A 24,583-nucleotide genomic window follows, 5' to 3' on the forward strand; every position below is an offset into this window, starting at 1 on the left:
AGACCTCAGTATCTAATGTGAGGCAGGTTTGTAATTGAACTTAGAAAATACAAGCTGATATGTAAACCTCCTGGGATTTCTCAACTGAAAGGAACTGGTTGGTTTGTAAGAATTAGTAGGCACGTCAGGGCAGCAGGTAAGGGAATGATGACAATGCTACTCCATTTGTGAAAAGACATAAGGTACTGGGTATTGTGTCCCACCCTAACTGTTGATCAAATGTAAAAATAAAATATTTTAAAAAGTAAAATTGTGTTAAATAGTAGAAGTGTGTAAGTTAGTATTTAATGATTTTCTAACTTATTAATTTTAATTTTGTTCTTAACTATTAATGTCATGTAAAATATTTGTTTTTAAGATTTTTCTGAAGGAATTTCATATAATGTGACCAGATGGCTATAGTCAGCTTTGTAAATGAGAGGTTTATCATTGTATCATCACATTTATAAATATTTATATTTCTGCCTTATAATCATTTAATTGAATTCTCTGATTATTATTTCATTGTTTCTGATGATGTTTTTAAAATCCTCTTCTTATCCACACATGAGAGGAAGTTTAACTGATGAAGTCCACAGTAAGCTGCAAGTTTATAGCAAATTTCTCATTTCTAGAAGAAAGATTAAAAGAAAACTTGTGAAATTTTTAAGAATGTACAATTTCAGTATAAAACAACGGGAGGGAAATTTCTTCTTACAGTAGACCTGGCCACATCTACATACAATGTTCCATCATAGGCAGGAACAGGAAACAGGAAGGAGTTTTAGCAAGATTAAAGGAAAAAAATTAATCCATATTGTGTCATAAAAATTAGTATTAGCCATTCTCACTCTGAAATTTATTTTCTGTGTGACTTCAGTTTGGGGTTAGAAACATTTATTGGTGAATGTGAAAATTGGTGTGGTCTATAAGTTTCAGAAATGGTTTATGCATTGTTCAATTTTCTGTGGCGATCTGTACATTCAGAACCTCAGTATCTAAAAGGAGATACAGACATGGACTATGAACAAAGTGTGGATCTGCACTCACACATCTGCTTTTGTTTAATTTTAAATAATCTGAAATTTTAATACAATGGTCACTAAAGATTAGTATTTGCCATCTTTTTTGTTGTTGTTAATCCTCACCTGAGCATATTTTTCCCATTGCTTTTGTTTTTTAGAGAGAATGGAAGGGGGGAGAGAGAGAGAGAAAAATATTGATGTGAGAGAGATACATCAACTAACTGCCTCCCGCACTTGCCCCAACCAGGGCCAACAAGTGAACTCACAGCCAAGGTATGTGCCCTCGACTGGGAATCAAACCTGTGACACTCTAACCACTGAGCCACCGTCGAGGGTAGTTTTTGCGATCTTATCACCATGCATTGTTTTAACATAGGTGAGAACAAATTCTTTTTTTCTGGTTCTTAAGTAATTCTACAGTGACACATATAGGGGATATTACAGCTTTTAAAAGGATTTATTTGTAAATAAGACAGACTAAAAACATATGAGCTAAGATTTTAATTGAGGAAGCTAAAGAAAAGAACAAAATTAAAAAATTAGAAGGTAGAAAATTAAAATTAATTTTAAGGCACTAAAAGTTAAAATAAAAAGCAAAACAAAAAATTGATAAAGGTGGGTCAAGATGGTAAAGTAGCTGTATTCACCTCCTCCCCACAACCACATCAAAGTTAGAACTAAATTACAGAACAATCATTGAGTACTGCCTGAAGTCCAGTTGAACATAAGTCCTATAACTAAAAATATACAGAAGAAACCATGTCAAGACTGGTAAGAAAAGCAAAGATGCAGAATGGGCTGGTCTCACCCACCTGTGGCAGTTAAAAACCAGATGGGTTATCCTGGGTGCAGAGGTTCCCCCCCTGAGGAGTGAGGGCTCCCAGCCCCACATCAGGTCCTCCAGCCCAGGGTTTCAGTGCCAGGAAGAGAAATTCCCATAACTTCTGGCTGTGAAAACCAGCAGAGATTGTGGCTGAGGTAGAGCTTCTGCAGTCCCAGGCATTCCTCTTAAGGGGCCCACACAAACTTACTTGCTGACAGACTCACTAACTTTGAGCTCCAGTGCCAGGATGGCAGCTCGAAAGGCACCAGGGACATAGGAGAAGGTTCTAAAATTGTCTTTCTTTGTGACGAGGCATAGAGGTGCAGCTTTCTCTTAGAAGTGCTACCAGATGCCACTGTTTCTTTGCTGAGCTCTCCCCCTGCAGGTGCAGGCAGGCACCATCTCTCAGTATCCATCAACCCTGGTAATTCACTGAGACTCTGCCCCACCCAATTTGTGGGCTAAACCAAGCCTCTTCCAGTGGCTTTTCCATACAAATGGTCTGCCTTGGCCCGTGCAGCAGACTTTCCTAAAATCTCTCAAAGGTTCACAAACCTCAAATATATAGAATTTGGCCTCAATGTGCTCTGCACCACTTGATAAGTAGCCTCAGGCTAGGCACTAGTGGAAGTCAGACTTGGTTCACAGCTTGGCCTCTCTCAGGCACCACCATGCCCAGCAGAAGGGGCAACCAGCTGCAGATCACTTTACAGTTCATACCAGGTGGACCCCAAGCAGGGCACAGTCAGTGGCTGACCCTGGCCTGCACCTCCCAAGGGGCCTGAGAACCAACACACCCAGTGCCCAACTTCAGACTACACCAAAGCACCTCCATGAACAACACATTCAAAAGGCAGACTGGACAGGCACTAGAGCCCCACTAAAACGAATCTGCCCCATAGGATTAGAAGGGGTGGGGAACCTTTTTTCCACCAAGGGCCATTTTGATATTTATAACATCTTTCGTGGGCCATACAAAATTATCAACTTAAAAATTAGCTATGAAAAAAGCTCCTAGATTTATTGAATTTCAAGTCCCACCTGCAGATGCCTTGGCAGAGCCCTATTCAGCCTGCGGGTCAGACATTCCCCACTCCTGGATTAGCCTTTGCACAATACCTCCTCCACAACAGTCACAACCAGTCGTCAAAACCAATCAGCTTGAGGGTCAATTCCCTCCCATTGACATGCCAACAGCAATCAAGGCACAACTACAACAGGAGGGCACTTATGACCCACACAAGAGACACACCTTGAGTGCCCCACTCGAGTGAACAGAAATAATGTGCCACTGAGTCCCACAGGACACCTGCTACATAAGATCACTCTACCAAAACTGGGAGACATAGGAGCTCTACCTAATATATAGAAACAAACACAGAGAGGCAGCCTAAGTGAGGAGACAAAAAAAAATACATCCTAAGTGAAAGAACAGAACAGAACTCCAAAAAAAGAACTAACAACCTGGAGACAAGCAATCTACCACATGCAGAGTTCAAAACTCTAGTAATAATGATGCTCAATGACCTCAGTGAGATTTCAACAAAGAGATAGGAAACAAAAACTTCTTCTCCCCAGGTGCATGAGGTCTCATCCCACCTAAGGATCCCCAACCCAGATCATCTGTTGGTGAAAATCAGTGGGCATTCTGTCCACCTGGGAGACAAGAGAGTCTGCTCAATACCCAGATGCCACCTTCCCAGGAAAGAGCACTCATATTTGTACAGCATCAGCCTGGGGAGTGCACTGCCTGGTCCCCAACTGCTGCTGAGGCCACTCTGCTGTGCTGGGGTCCTGCAGAGGTGTCTGCTGGCTGCACCAAGCAGTGATATTCGGGGCCCCTTTTTCTGAGGAGGCTTTTCACAGAGACTTAGACTGACTAAACTGTGTGCCTTTGAAAAGGAGACCAGTCTCCCCCATCTACACTGCATAGCCGGTGCCCCCTTCCCCACCTGTTGAATCACTTGGCTGGCCTCATCCTGCTGAGTTCAGCAGCACAAGGGGATCAGAGTGTTGTGCTGAGCTGAGACTTTCAGAGCATGCCTCCCAGGGAAGCTTTCTAAAAATTATTTATTTTTTTATTCCTCATCCGAGGATATGTTTATTGATGGGAGGGCGAGGGGAAGGGAGAAGAAGACATCAATGTGAGAGAGAAGCATGAATCAGATGCCTTCTTTACTCACCCCAATCAGGGATCCAACCAACAACGTTCCTGTGTACAAGACTACGCTCCAACAAACTAAGCCATCAGGCCAGGGCTTCCAGGTAAGTTGTCTAGAAACTGGACGCTTGGGTGCTGGGTTGTGTGGCTACATTGCACTTCCCAGGAAGGGGAAGAAGTGCCTGCCCTCTCCTACAGGCTTAGGGGTACCACCCCCAAGGGGAATCTGTGTGGATTTGCTCTTCCAAGTCCCGGATATCCTACCACACTGAGCTCAGTTTCATGGGGGAAAAGGAGAGCTTAGATATTCAGAGTGTGAGTCTCTCGAGGGATACTGTCTGGGACCAGGAAAAAGTGCTTAGCCCACTCCTTAGAGCTAGGCAAGCATCACTCCCAATAGAAGACTCTTTTGATGTCCTCCTGAGCCCAGTGGCTCTGCCCAGCTCAGCTGGCTCCTACAGAGGGGATGGCTGGCTGTACCCAACTTAAACTTATGGCATGCCCCTCCTGGGAAAACTAGAGTTGGAGACTCTGGAAGAGACTGAGTGGTTTTGCTCTGGAGTAGGGGCCACTTTCCTCTCATTCACTGCCTGACCCCATGAACTCCAAGTAGAAGACCCACTAGCTCTGACCTCCCAACCCCAGTTACCCACCCTTACCAAACTTGCAACCTAGAGAAGGGCCTCTGGGTCATGACCAGCCTGGGCACATTATACAATCTTTCTTTGGAAGGCTCTGGAGGAAGACCAGGCAACCTCAGGGGAAGGTGGAATGCCTTACAGGTAGAGGTGGACCTCAGGTAGCCTCAGTGCTTTTACAGATCTGCCCCCAGCTCAAAGCTGGAGGAAGCTGACCCTTATACATAGACTGGCCCCTTCCACACACACCCACGCCAAATAAATGCAACCACAATAGTGAAGAGCGTGGTAGCTCCAGACAGGCAGCCCAAGGCTGGTTACATACAACATCTGACATCGACCTGTACCTGACCCCTACCCAAGTGGACCCAGAACCAACACAACTAGTGGTGAACTTCAGACCACACCAGAGCTCAACCTAACTAGCCACACAAGTGGCACGCCCAAAAGAGAATTCCAGCAGGCACCAGACCCTGCTGGAAACAACTTTGCCTTATGGGGCAGCCCCTGCACAGCGCCTCATACACAGTGATTGAGGTTTATCCTTATAGTCAGTCAGCCTGAAGGGTTAACTCCACTCAGAAAAGGATAAACAGCATTCAAGACTAAACTACAACAGGAGGGTACACATAACATACAAAAAACATTCCTTGAGCATGGAGCTCAGGTGCTCTGAAAGATTGTGCCACTGAGCCCAACACCATCATAAAAAGTTTGAAGTCATACCAGATCTACCTAACACACAGTGACAAAATGGGGAAACAAAGAAATATGCCCCAAAAGAAAGAACAAGAGAAATACCCAGAAAAAGAACTAAATTAAATGAAGCAACCAAAATACCAGATGCAATGTTTAAAATAGGTTTTAAGGATGCTCAAGAACCTTAAGGGAAGAGTGAGAACTCAAAGAGATGCAAGCATTAAAAAGGACATAGAAACCACTAAAAATAACAACTCAGAAATGAAGAATAATGAAGAATACAATGAAGTCAAACCTCGGTTCTTAAACATCTCCCATCTTGAACAATTCGGTTCTTGGCCAAGTTGTTCATGGAAAAAACGTCTCGGTTGTGAAACAAAACTTTGGTTTTCGACCTGACAACCCTTTCGTGCTGATACCTCAGCATGACAAAAAGTATCTCTCAGGCAACAAAGGAGAGAATGCTTTTGTTGCTGGCAAAATCGACAATTAGCACAATTTTAAAACGTCAAGAGGCAATCGAGAGTGCTAATGTTACTAAGGATGTTAAAGTGCTCACAAAACAACACTCACAGGCAACTGAAGAGGTAGAATAATTGTTGATTTGGATAAAGAGCAGTTAGCCGGTGACAGCATTTCAGAGGCAGTGATATATGAAATACAGTGGTACCTCAGTTTTCCAACGTCTCCGTTGAGGCAAATATTTCGGTTTAGACAATTGCGGTAAACCCTGAAGTAAATGCTTCGGTTTCGAACACATCTCGGAAGTGGAACAAGCCACACAGCTTCCACTGAGTGCAAGATCCTGACGCCTAGCTGTCGGCTGTTGATCCCTCGGATTTCGAACGTTTCAGAACTCGAACAGTCTTCCAGAACAGATTACATTCGAAAACCAAGGTACCACTGTATTCCGTTTAAGCCTAGTAGGGCATGGTTCGATAAATTTAAGAAAAGAAATGTCGATGCTATGAAAGAAACTGTACCAAACTAAGATGCAGTCATCAACTGGCTTTATAATCTTGCTCAGGTTCCTCATTTGTAAAACAGGAGGCAGATCTAAATGATATAAGATCCTTTTAATTACAAATTTATGAATCTGAAAGTATAAAACTTTGCTTCCAGAGTCCCTTTGTTAGGATATTTACATTTACAGAATCTATTGGCAATGTAATATAATCCCCATCTCCTAACACATAAAGATTTTGGGCACAAAAATATAGTTATATCTTCACTTAATGTCATATATAGGTTCTGTGACTTTAGTGGAACAATGTATAATGAGACCAATTTTACTATAGGTTAGTTGATATAAAAAAGAGTTAAGTTCCTACAGCTTCTCATCAACATTATAACGAAATGACAGTATTCAAGGACCTGCTGTATAAGATTAGGTAGAAAGTAAAGTAATCCTTACTGTTACAAAATTTTAAGTCCAAATTCCATATTAAACATATTGTGAGGTTCTAAACTATAAAAGAGTAAGTGGGAGAAAAGTATGTCCATAAATCATGCACATGAATGGGAATTACTTTTGGAACTGTTTAAAATGCACATTCCCAAGCCCCAACCAAAATCTACTACAGAATATCTGGAGGTCAGGCCTGGAAACCTGCTCTTTTGATAAGCTTCAGGTTATTCTAATATACACTAATGTTTTTAAGACTTTGGTCACAGACTAGAACAAATAATATAATGAAAAGCAGTCTCAGAGTAAAACACTTCAGAATAAGAACTGTAATGCACCTACCTGTGTAGCTTTGTCCCTCATGCAAGGAGCAGTTTGACCATGATTATCACGAGGCCAGTGCCCTGCAAGGTATGGAGCAGCAAGTGTATCCAGAGAGGAAGTGCGGCGAATGATAGTAGAAGGGCTTGAGGAAGGCGGTCGTGTTTTATCACCTAGAATTTAAGACAAATATATTTATTTTAAAAAGAGATGGGGGAGGAAACAAAGCAGGATCTAAGTTTTAAACTAGGCAGGAGTTTTCTAACTAAAATATAAAAAATTAATAACGAAAAGTAATAATAAGCTACTGATTCACACAAAGTTGAATGAATCTCCAGGAAATTATACTGAGCAAAAACAGTCAATTTCAAATGTATGATTTCATTTATATAACATTTTTTAAATGACAAAATTTTAGAAATGGAGGAAAGATTAGTGGTTGCCAGAGGTCAGAGATAGGGGAGGAAAAATAAAGTGCCAGGAAAGAAGCAGGGACCGATAAGGAACTATTCAGTATATAAGGCAGTTAAGATAAAGTTAAAATTCCATTTTAATCTATCTCTATAAAACACGTTATCTTAGTGATATTTGTTACAATAAATAGACCGCAAGAAACCACATTAGCTAGGCTACAGGAGCTATAATTAAAGCCACATATGCAAACATTTTGCATTTCAAGCTATAGGTTATGTACTTAAATGTAAGCCAAAAAAAAAAAAAAATTAAAAATACTAGAGGTAATAGGAAGTTAGAGGTAATGTAGAAGAAATGCCCTCATATCTCTTTTTTTTAATGGGGAGTGGGAGTATGCTTAGTTAATTTATGCTGTAAAATTTTTAAAAATTAAGGAACTTAAAATATTAAACATAAACATATGCATGAATAAAATTATAATACTATCATTCTAGTTCTATATAACAAATATCTTGCACTTCTTAAAGCCATATATGACTTTAAGACACCTCTCTTTTACTTGTATTACACAGTGTCTTAATAAGGGTCTTGCATAGTTACAAATATAAAAGCTCCGTTGCTGGTTATGTGACCCAAATAACAAAAGATTAAATTCCACTAACATAATAGTTACAGCAGCTATTAGAAACTAATAGCTGATGATAATCATTAAGGCTGTTGTGTTGCTGATAATCATTAAGGCTGCTTTACAGATATGCCTCAGATACATAATTTGCTTTCAAAACGGGCACAATTATTTCACTAAAACAATTCCTAATTGTTGCAAACGCTAACCATTTCTGCATACAGTCTTCCCTTTTATAGTTAAGAGAAATGAAATGCAGTACACATCCATAAGTTCAAGAAACATGTGTGCCCACATTAACTGTGACAAGTGAAAAGCAATAAATATACACATGTTCAAGATTTTTCCTCTAACCAAACAATTAATCTCTTTGAGACAGTCACAAGAAGATTGTTCTTAGCTAGGGGATAAAAAGGCACACACACACTTGTAAACTGGTGAATATTCATTAAAATCAAATTGCTAAAAGCTGTATGGCACTTTTCTTCCCTAACTATGATGTTGTCAGTCCCACCTGTACAACTAATCAAACAGACCTTACTAATAGGTCTGATTCAATTTTCAAGATTTTTAATGATCTAAGACAGTAATTTTCAACTTTTTTCATCTCATGGCACACATAAACTAATTACTAAAATTCTGCGGCACACCAAAGAATATATTTTTTGCCAATCTGACAAAAAAATAGGTATAATTTTGGATTTACAAAAATAATAATAGTAATTACCTACCCTTTTTATCCAAAGTTGACTTTTTAAAAAAATCAAGTCTCTATATTTGTATATAAGGATTTCTGGTACCAAGAATTAACCAATCAGATGCAACCTTATTATGCAATGTGACCAATAAGATGCAACTCTATTATATGACTTATACTGTACATTTATGGTTCAAGACAGGACTATTACACATGACGGCATATTGTTGTATGTTGACTGTTGTCTTTTTTTTTTAATATATCTTTATTGATTTCAAAGAGAGGAAAGGAGAAGGAGAGAGAGAGTTGAAACATCAATAAGGAGAGAGTCATCATTGATCAGCTGCCTCCTGCACTCCCCTCCTCCTGGGGATAGAGCCCAAAACCCAGGCATGTGCCCTGACTGGGAATCAAATAGCAATCTCCTGGATTCTAGGTTGTCACTCAACTGCTGAGCAACACCCAGCCGGGCTGTTGTCATTTTTTAATTTGACAATCTAAGGGAAGAGGTCAGTGTCTCTGACTAAATAGTAAGGTACTGCATGTTTTAAAAATTCAACATGGCACACCAGTTGAAAATCACTGATCTAAGAGCTAACCTTTCAACTAAGACTCCTAAGACTATTAGATTTTCTATAATGAAATGGAGATTTAGAAAAGTTATACATGGTCACATGTAAAAATACTAAACATTTTCTCTTTTGAGCTCCCTTCCTATGTATGACCCACTCATTTAAACATTTACTAATGGTCTGTGAGCCAGCGCTAAGCCCTAAAATTAAAGAGACTAAGTTAAAGTCTGCTCTAAAAAACACACAGCCTATATGCAGGCTTGTCATTATTCCATTTCAATCCAGGTTCCCAAAATTGACAGGATTTGGTGCCAAATTATGAGGGAGTTAAAGGGAGGGAAGGGAGCCTCAAGAATCCAACATGATTCAAAGATTCCCAGCCTCCATGAACAAAAGCTGTATATTTATAAGGAAGCCCAGAGGAAGAGACTTTTTGATAGCTGACAAGATCCTCATCATCTGGCCTCTCCAGCCTCACTTTCTTGCCTATACTGCCTCAATCCCTACCATGCTGAACAACTTTCAGGTCCCAATGTGTGCTAAACCCTTGCATGCCTCCAGGCATTTGTCTCTACCTAGATTACCTTCATATCCTTTCTTTGGTTTGCCTAATTCATGTTTAGGAAACACATCAACGTGTAAGACAAAAGCCCTCCTGTGTGCTGCCGTATTATGGTTCATTGAAATGGTCCTTGACAGTTCCAGTGCTCCACTAGACAGTGAGATATTGCAGAGCAAATATTTTACTTTTCCCCATCCCAATTATTACGACAGTACCTGACATATAGGCAGAGAAAAGAATGACCTCTGATGTTACTATCCCTCTCAACAAGGGCAGGTGCATGCACTAAATTCAGATATTCCTTCGTTATTCCAAAGTAAGTCGACAAATATTGCATGGTATCACTTATATGCGGAATAATAAAATAAAAAGTTAAACTCATAGAAACATAGTAGGGACAGAGGTGCGGGAGGAGGGGAATAGAAAGAGGTTGATGAAAGGGTACAAACTCTCAGCTGTAACAGAAGTAAGGTCTGAGGATGTGATGTAGAACATGGTGACTATAGTTGATAACACTGTTGTATAACTGAAATATGCTAAGAGAGTAGAACTTAAATGTTCTCGAAGAAGGAGGAGGAGGAGAAGGGAGGTAATGAATAAACTAGATGGGAGGAATCCTTTTACAATGTATATCAAATTGTCATGATGTGAACTTTAAATGTCTTACAATTTTGTGTTAATTATAATACCTCAATAAAGCTAAAAAACAAGTAAATCAAAACAAAAGTTCATACTAGACTCTAGTTCTTTAAAAAGCAAATCTTTATAGAAGTTAACTACAGCAGGGTGTGGCATTAAAAATTTCAGTCAGCGAAGTTCAGAACTCCCCAACCATCTGTACCAGTTCAACTGGTTCCTGTGTTGCTTCAATGGCAGTAGAGCATCCCAAACCATTGCCCCAGGTATTACATTTCAAAGGTTCTACAGACCTGATCAGGTACTGGCTTAAAGGCTGTAGTTCCTGTTAGCCACAAAATCATTTAACAAGTAGAAGGGATATATCAGACATATTAATTTGTTCAAAAAGGGAAGGGGGGAATACTTTACCTTTTTAAGTATAAAAACGATAAATATTCAGTATAAAGAAACCTAACAGTACCAAAAAAAACAACCAATTAGCTGCCAAAGATAACCATTTTAATGAGTATTCATTTCCAGAAATCTGTCTACACTTACACACATGTACAATTTTATATAAATGAGGTGCTACTGGCATACTATGATTGTTGAAAAATAAAAACGGCATGTCAAGAACCTATTTCCATTGCAACAAATATAAATCTGTAAAACGCCACCATTTTTAATAGCGGTATAGTATCTTACTGAATGGATACACCATAACTTAATCCCATATTGATGGATATTTTCAGCAGCAGATATGTATCTTTTTACGCTCATTATCTTTTTTTAAATTTAAGATTTTTTAATTTATTTTTTTAGAGAGAGAGGAAGGGAGAGGGAGAGAGAAACATCGACGTGATCGAAAGGCTATCTCCTGCACACCTTCCACTGGGAATAGAGCCAGAAACTTACATGAGAATTTAAATATAATCTGTTAAAGGAAAATCTAGGAAAACTATATTTCCATAACTTAGTTCTAATTTTGTTTCTGCAATTATTTCCATGTTTCTTCTTCAGTTAATTTCTCCACTAAGTTTTCAATAAAACATTAACATGTAACGTAACTAATAACTGATAACAGTAGTACCTATTTAAAAATTAATCCTAATATGAACTAAATCATTCATTTACCCAAACTGATTTCCTACAGACATGATATACAAAAAAAAGAACTATTCTAGAAATTCAAAAATCTAATTAGTAATTATTCTTTTGCTAAATACAAGGTTTAATTTACATATATAATAAAAAGCACCCTTTTTTAGTATACAACTTGAAGCTTTGAAGAACAAATATACCTATTTAATCACCATCACAATTACGATTTAGAATAGTGCCATCACCCCAAATAGATTCCACGTGCTCCTTTGAAGACACCGTTCTCCATCGTTGGACAGAGGTAAACTGACCTGCTCTTTTTAGTTTTGCCTTTTTAAAAGTCATACAACTGTAAATATAATCACACAGTATATACTCTTTTGTGTCTGTTGGCTGCTTTCACTCAGCACAATGTGGGATTCATCTTTTTGTGTATTAGCATGCATTCTTTTTTATTGCTGAAGAGTATTCCATTGTAAGGAAATATGTGATGATTAACTTTGTGTCAATTTGCCCGGGCCATGGGGTGCCCAGATAGTTGGTTAAGCATTATTGTAGGTGTGTCTGGGAGGGTGTTTCTAGATGAGATTAACATTTGAATTGGTAGACTGAGTAAGGCAGATTGCCCTCCCCAATAAGGGTGAGCCTCATCCAATTCATTAAAGACCTAAGTAGAACAAAAAAGACTGAGTAAGAGAAAAATTCACCCTTTCTCTGCATGACTGCATTTCAAGCTAGGACACTGGTCTTCTCCTGTCTTCACACTCAGACTCAGACTGGAACTTAGAGCATCAGCTCTCTCGGTTCTCAGGCCTTTGAACTCAGACTGGAACTCTACCACTGATAATTCTGGGTCGTCGGCTTTCCTACTACAAATGGTGGGACTTAACCTTTATAACTGTGTGAGCCAATTCCTTATAATAAATCTCTATCTAACATGTCAATAGGATGGAGATGGATATGACAGACAGACAGAGAACCTAGACTAATGCAATATACTATAATTAGGTCATCCAATAGCCTATTGATGGAGATTTGGGTTATTTCCAGCATTTCACTATTAAGAATAAAACATACACAGTCATGCCCCACACAACATTTTGGTCAATGACATGCATATACAAAGGTGGTATGCAATAAAGCCTATACCAGGCTATACCATCTAGTTTTGTCTAAGTATACTCCATGATAGTCACACAATGGTGAAATCACCTAAGGACATATTTTTCAGAACACATCCCCATCGTTAAGCAGCATACAACTGTATTAGTAACATTCTTATAACATGTCTTTTTGTGGATATATGTTTTCATTTATCTTGAGTACAGTAGTAGAAATGCTGGATCAAAGAACAAGTGTAGGTCTCACTTTATACGAGACATCCATTCCTTGCCACTTGGGCTTCTCCATAGGACTACGTAAATATAGAAAGTTACTACTCTAACATAACAAAGACTCTGACAGAGATTAAATGAAGGAGGGAGAGAAAGATCCAAGTGACAGCCAGGCCAGTATGGCTCAGTGGCTGAGCACTGACCCACGAACCAGGAGGTCATTGTTTGATTTCTGGTCAGGGCACATGCTGAGTTGCGGGCTGGATCCCCAGTAGGGGATGTGCAGGAGGCAGCCAATCAATGATGCTCTCTCATCATTGATGTTTTTATATCTCTCTCCCTCTCCCTTCTTCACAAATCTGTAAAAACATTTGTAAAAAATCCAACTAACAATTCTTTTAGTAACTTAATCTCAGAAGTGACATCCCATTGTTTTTGCTGTATTCTTTTGTTAGAACTGAGTGACTAAGTCCAGCTCACACTCAAGGGGAGGGAATTACACAAGGGCATGAACAACAGAAGTGGGACCAATCAGGAGCCATCTCAGAGGCTGCCTACCTACAAAAAGTCATACCTATAAGATATGAACAAGGTACTAGTGATCCCAATGAAGAACACCCAAAGGGAGAGGAAATGCCTAGAAGAGCAGAGGTTTTGTGAAGTAGGTAGCATTTGATCCAACTCTTAAATATGGGAATTTGACAGTGATGGTGCAGGAATGGGCATGCCAAAAGAACAAAAAGGAATGGTGAAACACAGTTTTAGGAATTACATGTACCTTACAATGGCTGAAACAAAGTGACTGTGCAATATGACTATGAATTGGCCAGAGGTCTTGAATGCTCTGCCAAAGATTTTAGATTTTATCCTGAAAGTAATGGGGAAGTGACATAATCTGATTTGAATTATGGAACAAATTTTTAGACAACAGTATAGATGCAAAAGAAACTGAGTTAGGAAGACCTATCAAGTGGCTACTGTAATAATCCAAGTGAGCAAGACAACTAGAATTTAGAAACAAAATATTTCAGAACATCCCTGGCTGAAGTGGCTCAGGTGGTTGGAGTGTCATCCCATATACCAAAAGGTGGTGGGTTCGTTATCTGGTCAGGGAGCATACAAGAGGCAACCGATCAATGTTTCTCTTTCATACTGATGTTTCTCTCTCTCTCTCCCCCCCTTCCTCTCCCTAAAAATCAATTTAAAAAAAATAATATTGAGTGCATTATAGGTTGCTGTAGGATGAAAAGAGACCATCTCCGATAACACTGTGAAAGGAGAGGGGGAGAGAACAAAAAGAGAGGAAAGAGCGAAAGGCAATACATACTGGCAGGCAGTCTAACATCTATAATTGGAGAACCTGATCCTTGAAGGCAAGAACCTCAAAAAAAAATTTTTTAAGTTTTTTCCCCAAAGAATCTTACAATAGCTCATGAAGAATGAGTCAATTAAAAATATCACGTAGATTTAGGGGGGATAAACTATAGGTAATTTCATCTTGACTACATGCTAGTCTTTATCAGAAAGAGTATCAAAGACTTCCTATCAAAATAATACTAAAGGAATAAAAAGGTAAACCCACAAGGAAAACAGAAGGGAAAGGCCTGGGTGGCGTGGCTCAGCAGTTGAGCATCGACCTATGATCCAGGAAATCGTGGTTCGATTCCTGGTCAGGGCACATGCCTGTGTTGTGGGCTCGATCCCCAGGAGGGGACATGCAGGAGGCAGCCAATCAATGACTCTCTCATCATTGATGTTTCTATCTCTCTCTCCCTCTTCCTTCTTCTCTCTGAAATCAATAAAGACATATTAAAAAAAAAAAAAAAATAGGAAAGGAGGCATCAGCAGAAAAGAGGTTTCAACCAAGTTTTGGAAGGAGATGTATAAGTGGTCATTTAGCTGCAGTCTGATTATAAAACTCAATTTAAGATTTCCTGATCTGCCCCAATACAAGTTCTAAATTTCAATGAAAAGTATCTTGCCATTCACAGGAAAACAATGAATAATATGTTACATTTTCAACTTCTTATATGAACAAACTTTCTTAACAAGCATCAAGAACAAAGAAAGAAGTGTTTCATTTCACTTGAAAATGAAATGTGGATGTGCTCATTTCAAGTAAAACCCAGAAATGATGATTTGTACGTGAAAACAAACAAACAAAAACCCAAGTATCATCTTAAAGAGATACATTTTATTTTCATTTTTTAAAATATCACTTTTTCTGTAGAGGTCTATAAATGAGCTCAAGAAATCAATATATGTGTACAATAATTCTGTTACACCTATGTATTTGAGACAGATCATGTTAACCAGAAAGAATTTTTTCAAACTCTTATACAAAATTGTTCCTCAGGCTAAATTTTTTTATACTATCTTGGTTGATGGTTTTAGTAGCTTTAGCATACAACCTTGTCAATAAATTTTCATATTGCAAAAAAAATAACTTTATTAATTTTATTTAAGTTAAATTTGGTGAGCCTACCTTTAGAAAAATTAAACTATATTTGGCTTAAGCCAATTATTTAATGTAAAATGTACTGTGGTTGCCATATGGGTGTTAAATGTACTGTGGTTGCCATATGGGTGTTAAAAATCTATGAAAAGGTAAGGGATTAATTTCCAGAAAGGTAAGCTAAGATTAACTATTTCCCCCCCAAAAGAATCAGAGGAGAAAACACACAAAATGAATAGGCTTATAATAAGTTGGCTAAATAAAGTGATCCACAGAGAAATCAGTCTGTACTCAGAAGAGCATTAATAATGACTTTATCAGCCGGGCCCGTGTGGCTCCGTGGTTGAGCATCAAGCCATGAACCAGGAGGTCACGACTCAATTCCAATTGGGGCACATGCCTGGGTTATGGGCTAGATCCCCAGTACGGAGCATGCAGGAGGCAGCTGATTGATGATTCTCTCTCATCACTGATGTGTCTCTCTCTCTCTCTCTCTCCCTTCCTCTCTCTGAAATTAATAATTTTTTTAAAATGACTATATCATTATATCTTGTCACTGATCACAAATGCAGCAGTTCTCCGAAACATGGAAATTATTCCAATGGTTTTTCCAGAGCAAAATGATTGGGAAAAACTGCTCTAGAGAGATTAACTAGACAGGCTCTGGACTTACGGACAGCAGACATACCCTCAGGCATGATACGGACAGAACTCTTTCCTGGGAAAACTGTCCAAGAGAAGGAAAAAACCTACACTTGAAAGTCCTGGCATCATTATTCTACTGTAAGAATCTCCAGTCTACCAGCCTGACCCACACAAACAGAACACTTAAAGAAAATTTTTTTGTTTTATTTAAATATTAATACAAAACTAAGCAAAGTTTCCAACATGAAAGACGAATCTCAAGATAAAAAAGAGCTCTGAGGACAATGCAGAGGGACTTTCAGATACTGGATCCCTAACAAAGGTTATGGCATCCAGTGCACCTGATAGACACCCAGAAAGTGGCCACCTGTACTAAATGGACACTGGAACTAGAATCACATGAGGTTTACAAAATTATGTAAGGTGAACACTTCCCCTCTACCAGTAAAGATTTCTATATTTCACTGAGGCTGTAAACTGGTGGTAATCTCCCTTTAATCTAAAAGACTCTCCCCTTTGGCCCTGACTGGTTAGTTCAGTTGGTTAGTGTCATCCCGATCCATACACTAAGGTTGCGGGTTTGATCTCTGGTCAGGGGACATACAAGAAACAACCAATGAATGCATAAATAAGTGGAACAACAAGATGTTTCTCTCGCTCTCCCAGTCTAGTTTGTGCTATGAAGACTTGAAACCTGAAAACTGTGTGTCCCACTCTGCATGGAAGTTCACTAGAGTGAAACAAGAACACATTCCTGGAAAGGAAACTATCAGACATCCACTTCAGTGTAACTTAGCAACAGGCAGTATCCCTTTTCACACCTAGTTGAGAGTGCCGCATTAGAGGAAAAAGTTTTTATTTTTCTAGGTGTTTCTTGGGGGGGGGGGGGGTGAGGGAGGATAAAGGGAAGGATTAATTTTACAGCATGAATACTCTATGGAATAATAGATCTGAGGGAAGCGAGTTTTGGGAAACATGAAGAATGGGCATATCAGGAGCCCGAGATCCCTGGAAATGGAGCCCTCCTAGAGATCAGAAGAAAAGAGCACCTTTCTCCATACATTGCCAATACCTAATTTAACCCAGCTCTCTCTAGACTGCTGCTCTGCTTCAAGGGTCAAACAGTTAAGAGTGTAGCCACAGTCTATTATCAGAATGTAGTCACCATCTCCTACCTCCATCTCTACTGCCCACTTAAGCCGCTCCACTTCCCTTCTACCTGTCACACAATGCCAGATCCAGAAAGCTGAAAGTAAACTGAAGCAATTATGTTCACCAGATAGCTCTAAGAGCTACTTCAAAAACTAAGCACATGCAATTTTGGTGTGCTATATATTTTCCAGGTTCTTATAAAGCTACCTCCTTGATATAACGCAAAAGATACAGTTTTTGGACTACCAAACCAGCAGAGTTCAAATATCAACTCGAACACTTGTTACTTAACCTCTCTAAAATCTACTGTGAAAATTAAAATGAGAACCTGTAGGTAAACCACCCACCAGATAGCAGGAGCTCAGTAAAGTGACAGCTATTCTTTGAAGGGGAGGAGGATCTAGTACTTTTAACAATCAGTTTTTAAAAAGCATTTTACATTTTCAAAAAGATAAAATCAGTACTCACTCTAATTAGAAAACACTATTATTCATTTTTCAGGGTGATTCCAAAAAAAAGTATCCATTGTCTAAAATCTCTAATAAAATAAATAGTAAGAAAGATTCACCGTACTCCCTGTATTTCTGAATGAACGTTTGAAATCATTTCATCTGTTTCATCTGGTTAGGAAGTACTGTACTAAGTTTCCTGAAATTCCCAACCATTCTGTCTGAAAGATTTTAACAGAAATTCCCCAGACAAGGAAAGACAAAGGTTTATGTTGGCAGTATTAACCCATAAGCTAAAAACCACACATATCTTTCTTCACTAGATTCTAACAGGAAGACAATCAGACGATAAATTTTATTTTTCTGCTTCCAGAATCTGAATTTGTCTATTGCGTTACTCTTTATGAATGACTCCAGTAGAACCCAACCACTTCATTCAGGACCTTTTCCCGGAAAGCTCTCAGGTATAGAGAAAAACAACAATTTTTAGATCCCTCAAATAACTGCAAGTAGAAAAACCTTAGATTTTGTCTTTTAGAAAAACAAATGAACGGTTTTATATCCTACATACAAAATCAATATATCAGAAATACACCCAGATCCGCAGACAAAGGCAACAAACATTCCAAAGGAATCTTGCTTAATTTACTTCACTTCTCGGTACCCACGTATCAGGTCTCAGGAAATGCTAACACACGCCCAGCCTCATGTCTCTTCAAGGACCCAAATCGGCTATGTTGACGTATTCAGTCCCCCAAATCTGGAACTGTTTTGTGACAGAAATACTTAGCAGCAGACATGTGCTGTATTAACATTAACCATGTCACTAAAACAAAAGTGACAAACCACGCCTAGGCTCACCACCCAAGGAGGGTAAGCAGTAACCAGATGGCCAGAATCCCAGGTTTATCGTCAACACGAACCAGAACAAGCACCAGGTTAGCGGCGGCACAGCCACTGTCAGGGACAAGCGTGGACTGGCCGAGGGATGAACGAGGCGGGCGGGGAGCCGCCGAGCGGGCGAGGAGCAGGCCGGGGGAAGGAGGGGCCGCAGCACTCGGGCCCCGCCCCCAGCCGCCGGCCTCCGCCGCGGCGCCGCAGTCCCCGCGCGGTGGCCGCGCGCGCCCCGGACCCCTTCCATGCGCCGCCTCCCCTTGCCGCACGGCCCCAGCACGTACCTGCTTTGCAAACGGGGGCGCTCGGGCTCCTCTTCTCCGGGGAGCACCGGCTCTGCTCCGGGGACCTCCTCCGGTGTCGGACGCGGGCTGGGGGTGGGGCAGCGCTCACCTCGCCAGTCCACAGGTGGGTGGGCGACGAGCAGGGCGACGACACGGTGCCCAGCAGCGGGGGCGGGGGCTGCGGCCTTGGAGGGCTCCCGCGAGTCCCGGGCGCGGCGCCGCGCGTGGGGCTGGTGCCTCGAATAGAGGTCGCTGACGCGCCCGTCTGCGTGGCCACCGTGGGGCTGGTGCGCGCGGCCGCACTCCCGCCGCCGCGAGTGGGGCTCGTGCAGCGCGAGGCTGTGCGCGGGCCCCCGCCGCCTGAGGAGCCCGAGGCGCCACCACAGCAGCCGCCGTTGTTGTTGCCGCCGTTACCGCCGTTGCTCCGCGTGGGGCTGCCATGTTGCTGCTGCTGCTGCTTCAGCTGGAACGGAACCGTCGCCCTCATGGGCTGCAGGCGGCTCCCGGCTCCTCCGGCCGTGGCGACCGCACCGCCCCCGAGGGAGCCGGCCGGCGTGGGAGACCCATTGCGCCTCATCCGCTGGGACATGGTCCACCCTCCCCGGTGACTGGGCGAGACGGGGGGTTAGAGTGGTGTTGGGTTGAAAGGGAAAGATTCTCGAGGCCGAAGAGAAGACCCCCCCGCGACGGGGTGACGAAGCCGGAATCTGGGGAACTGGGGGCGCCCGAGCCGCGGCGGGCAACAACGAGATGGTGCAGCCGCCGCCGCTTCTCCTCATCAACAATAGTGTATCCTCCGCTGCCCCCGCCCCCCGCGAGCGCCCATTGGTGCAGCGTCAGCGCGCTCGAGCCGCTCCACCGCGCCCATTGGCTGCAAACAGCTCGGGCCCCGGGCCCCCGGGGCCTTAAGAGAGCCTGGGTTTGCGCGGAGACCGTCAGCTCTTTAAAGAGAAAGAGACCCGCCCCCCGGGGGAGGAGGAGTGGACGGGCCGGGCCGTGTGTAAGTGTAGTGTGCGCGCGCCTGGCCACGCGCGTTCTTCCCTCCCGCTGAGGGGAGCGCTGGGCTCAGACTCTGGGATATTGCCAAGGAGAATGTCCCGCGCCAGAGCCGTCCCCAGGGATGTCCGAGTCTCAGCTCATTTCCTTTCCTCTCAGTACTCACTGACGGAGGCCGTGTACATGGCTTTTTTTCCTTGATCTTTTTGTTCTGTCCTCATTCCATCAACGTTTGGGCAGGGCTCAAAGGAGAAGAAATTTAATTAATCTTACTGGCATTTTACACCTCGTGTCCTTTTTTTTTAAAAGCTCTGAAAAGAGCCAAGTCTCAGATTAAAATTGCTTTGTTAGAATGCACTTTTAGGCTGTATCTGCGAAGTCCAGTTATCAAATGCTATTACCACCCTCCTGTATCTCAAGTAATCAAGAATTTATTTCAAGCAGCTACTTCACAGTTCCCTGATTCCTTGGGAAGATGTCTGCTTCCTTACAAGTTTGTGAAAGGCCTTAGTTTACAAAGGGCCTTATTTGATTTTCACAATCATCATTTGAGACAGAACTGGACTAGCCATTCATATTTTTATCTAGTGGAGGACACAGGTCTCTGTATTGTGGGCAAAGAACTCAGGGAGACAGGCAATAACACCATTTCTAAAATAACCGTAGCGGCTCCTCATGAAGACCAAAAAAATGGTCTTACCCCACATACTCACCTCTTGGGCTATAAATTGCTTGTCCATGACCTCTTTTCCCTTATTTTATTAAATACATTCCAGACAGATTTCATCTTGTAAAAATGTGGGAGCAGAAGGCACAGTATGACTTGCTCTGGACCTGAAATTATACTGGGTCCCCGTGCAGCCTTTGAAGATCTAGAGAAGAGACTCATCCCAGATCCACCACTTACTCTGAGACCTTTTACATGTCACCACCCAATTTCCTTATCTGTAAAACGCAGTTAAACAATGCCATCTCTTTCATCCAACTGCTGTGACTGTTAACCACGGGTTAAACGAGAGTGTGGTAAATCGAAGGGACTCAACAGTTCCCGAGTCTCCCTGTGATTCGGAAGCCCACGTCTCTCCTTTTTTGCCTGTTCCTCCTCTCTCCCACCACAAAGAGAAGCCCCAAGTCCCAGAAAATGTTTTATTTTTTATTTTATTTTATTTTTAAATATAGCTTTATTGATTTCAGAGAGAGGAAGGGAGAGGGAGAGAGAGATAGAAACATCAATGATCAAGCCCACAACCCGGGCATGTGCCCTGACCGGGAATCGAACCCTGATTGCCTGGATCCCACGTCGACACTCAACCGCTGAGCCACACCCAGCCAGGCCCAGAAAATGTTTTAAAAATTTGTTCACAGAAATAGCCAACAACTGCTCACATGCCTTATTATAAAAGAGAAACACCAAGAACTTAGAAAGCTCTAAATTTAAGAATCTGCAAAACCCTATCAACCCAACCTGACACTATACATTTGTTATTACAAACATGACTGCATTTGGCAATAAGACTGTACATCAAGCAGATGAACTTGAAATTTGCTATATATTTAATTGTGCTCAGCACATACATGCTGTGGTTGCCTAGTCACTTGTAGATTTTTCTGTAAGAAATACACAGACTGGAGTTTTAAAAAACTAATGTAAAGCTACAACCTTTCTAAGTAATGACATATTTACAATAAATTCAAATATATGCTCAGCAATGACAGGAAAAATTTAACACTAATAGCTACACAAAAAAATAGTTTGCCTGATGGTGGACATTAGTGGCGTTCCTAACACGTTAAAATGTATTATATTAATTTTATTACAGGTGTTTTAATATTTAAAAATGAAATTCAAATCAAAACTTTTTTGGCACCCATAAAGCACAGGGCAACTTAAAAACCATTCCACTAGACTGTGATAAAAATGAAAACAGGAAATATGTTTTATTCACCTCCGTCTCTCCAATACCAAACACAATAGTTCGATGAATGAATATTGTTAACTGGAGGTATGGAAAAATTGATTTCTAAGCCCCAAAGTAACCTTATTAAAAATTCATGTGTTGATTTTTCTGAGTACACAAATATCATCCTCATTATAAACAATTAAATAGAAAAAAATATAATCAGGAAATAAAATTCAGCCCTGGCCAATGTTGCTCAATGGTTAAAGCATCAGCCCACGTACCAAAGGGTCGCAGGTTCACTTCCCAGTCAAAGGGCACGTACCTGAGTTGCAGGTTCAATCCCTGCCTTGGTCTGGGCTAGTGCCAGAGGCAACCAATGGATGTGTCTCTCTCACATTGATGTTTCTCTCTCTTCCTCTCTCCCCCTTCCTCCCTGCCTTCCACTCGCTCTAAAAATTAATGGAAAAAATTCCTTGGGCAAGGATTCCAAAAAAAAAAAAAAAAAGGAAAAGAAAATCCACAGTTCCCAAAACTCATTTTTCTACATATAAAGTAATATACATTCATAAGAATTTTTACTTTAAATAACAGGATCACATACAAGTTTTAAAACCTGTCTTTTTCCTTTATATATATATCTAGGTCATCTTTTCACTCAGTATATATCTAGATTCTCTCTTATTCCTTTTAAAGAACACCTAGTATTCTATCATTTGCCAGCACAGTCAAGTACTGCTTAACGATAGAGATATGTTCTGAAAAATGCATCGGTTGGCAATTTCATCATTGTGCAAACATCATATAGTGCACTTACACAAACCTAGATGGTCTAGCCTACTACACACCTAGGCTACATGATATAGCCTATTGCTCCTAGGCTAAAAACCTGTATAGCATGTTACTGTACAGAACAACACAAGATTAAATCAAGCACAAAAAATGATGCAGTCAAGAGACACATAAACATGAGATGTATGAGGCTGCTGCCAGTGAAACATGGCACTGTTTTACAGCAAACATTTTTCTTATAAGTAGGAAGAGTACACCATAAAGTAATGATAAAAAATGTAGTAGAGTAAATACAAAAACCAGTAACGCCGTCGTTTATTATAATTAATCAGTAATACACTGTATGTGCTGTACAGGCATACTTCCGAGATACTGTGGATTCGGTTCCACAGCACTGCAATAAAGTGCGTACTGCAATAAAATAAGGTTTGCCTGTACTTTTATATGACTGGCAGCACAGCAGATTTGTTTATACCGGCATTACCACAAACACTTGAGTAATACTTGGCCCTAGGACCTCGCAATGGCTATGATGCCACTAGGCAATAGACATTTCTCAGCTCCCTTATCATCTTGAGGAAGCACCATTGTTTTTGGTCTATCAGTGACTGAAACATTGTTATGCAGGGCATGGCTGTACCATAACTTAACCAGTCTCCTACCAATGCACATTTAAGTTATTTTCAACTTTTTGATATAACATACAATGGTCTGATGATATCTTTACACTTATACTTTGCATTCTTTTGAGAGTATTTAAATTTTAATGTTGTATAAAGCAATATATATGCACAGATTAAGAAACCAAATAACTTTAGAAGGCTGATTTTTCACTGCCCTTCCTAAACGCTCCAAAGAATTGTTAGTTCTCTCTGAAAATGATTAGTGGTTTGTTTTTCCCTTAAGAACAAAAAAAAATCTTAATGGAGCCTTCTTTTCTCCTGCTCTATTTAAACTAGATACGTTCTAGGACTTCTGCATAGCCGTCAGATTGGGATTTCCCTTCACTTCTTGGGAGTGCATATATTATGTTCCCTCTACCCAGGGTCTTCCATTTTTATTTCCTTGTTTACTCCTTTGTGTTGTAATTGCTTCCTAAGGGTGTATAGAAGGTAAATTTTTTAAGACATTGTAAACTTGCAAACGTCTTTATCCCATCTTTTAATGGCTTAGAAAGAATGTTTCCTTCGGAAGTTGAAGGCATTACTCCATTGTCACATAGCATTCAGTATTGCTGTTGAGCAATCCAATGCCATTGTAATATCTCATCCTTTATGTATAATCTGTTTTTTCTTCCAGAATCTTCTCCGTGTTAATGGTGTTCAGAAAATTCATTATGCTGTGTTTGTTGTTTTTTAATACCCTAGGATGGACACCAGATGTTTTACAGATGAGAAAATGTTATTGTATTGTTCTTCAATAATTTATTTCTCTTCACATACTAGCCCTGCCCTTTCCTGAGAGAATGACCCCTTTGGACTATAGACTATATCAGCTGATTTCTGGTTAGGTTTGGCCAGTGTGAGATCGAATTGCAGGAAGAGAGGGAACTCAGAGTATTTCTTTCCTGCTGTACCCCTAATGCAAAGCCCTCTCTCTCAGGCAGTAGCTGTATCTCCCACTGGGAGGCCCTTCCTTCTGGACTCCAGTTCTCACTGGGCTGCATTCACACCTCCTCCAGCCTTGCCCCTTCACCCTGGGAGTGGAACAGCTTCTCATTGCTGCTATCTGGGCCCTACACCACCCTGTTCCCTTAATCCTTCCTGCTCACACTTCCATAAGTGTCACTTCATAAAAATCTCTTTATCTGAACCATATGAGGTGAATTGTGTTTGCTCTAGGGACTCTGATACAGTCCCCTCCCTCCCTTCTTCCCTCTCCTCTCTCCCCTGCCCCCTCTTCTTTATCCAAGAATTATTGAGCTTCCTGGACTAAAACATATAACTTTTTCTCTGTTTTCCATTTCTATATGATCTACCTCATGGAAAATTTCTTTGTCTTCATCTTCCAACTCCTCTATGAATTTATTTCAGCAATCTTTTTT

General features: G+C 40.8%; 1 protein-coding gene across 1 annotated transcript in view; it reads right to left on the minus strand.

Annotated features, from left to right (window-relative positions):
- FAM117B (family with sequence similarity 117 member B) overlaps positions 1–19,620 on the minus strand; it is a 69,851-nt gene extending 50,231 nt beyond the window's left edge. Inside the window, exons 1-2 of the mRNA XM_087819663.1 lie at positions 18,854–19,620; positions 7,073–7,224 (exon numbers count right to left, since the gene is read on the minus strand). Of these exons, the coding sequence (XP_087675789.1) occupies positions 7,073–7,224; positions 18,854–19,442 (741 nt within the window). The 5' untranslated portion in view covers positions 19,443–19,620. The remainder of the gene's footprint in view (positions 1–7,072; positions 7,225–18,853) is intronic.
- Positions 19,621–24,583: the final 4,963 nt, after the last annotated feature.

The sequence above is a fragment of the Miniopterus natalensis genome, chromosome 8 (genome assembly GCF_054644295.1).
Source record: "Miniopterus natalensis isolate mMinNat1 chromosome 8, mMinNat1.hap1, whole genome shotgun sequence".
NCBI classification, from domain to species: Eukaryota; Metazoa; Chordata; class Mammalia; order Chiroptera; family Miniopteridae; genus Miniopterus; species Miniopterus natalensis.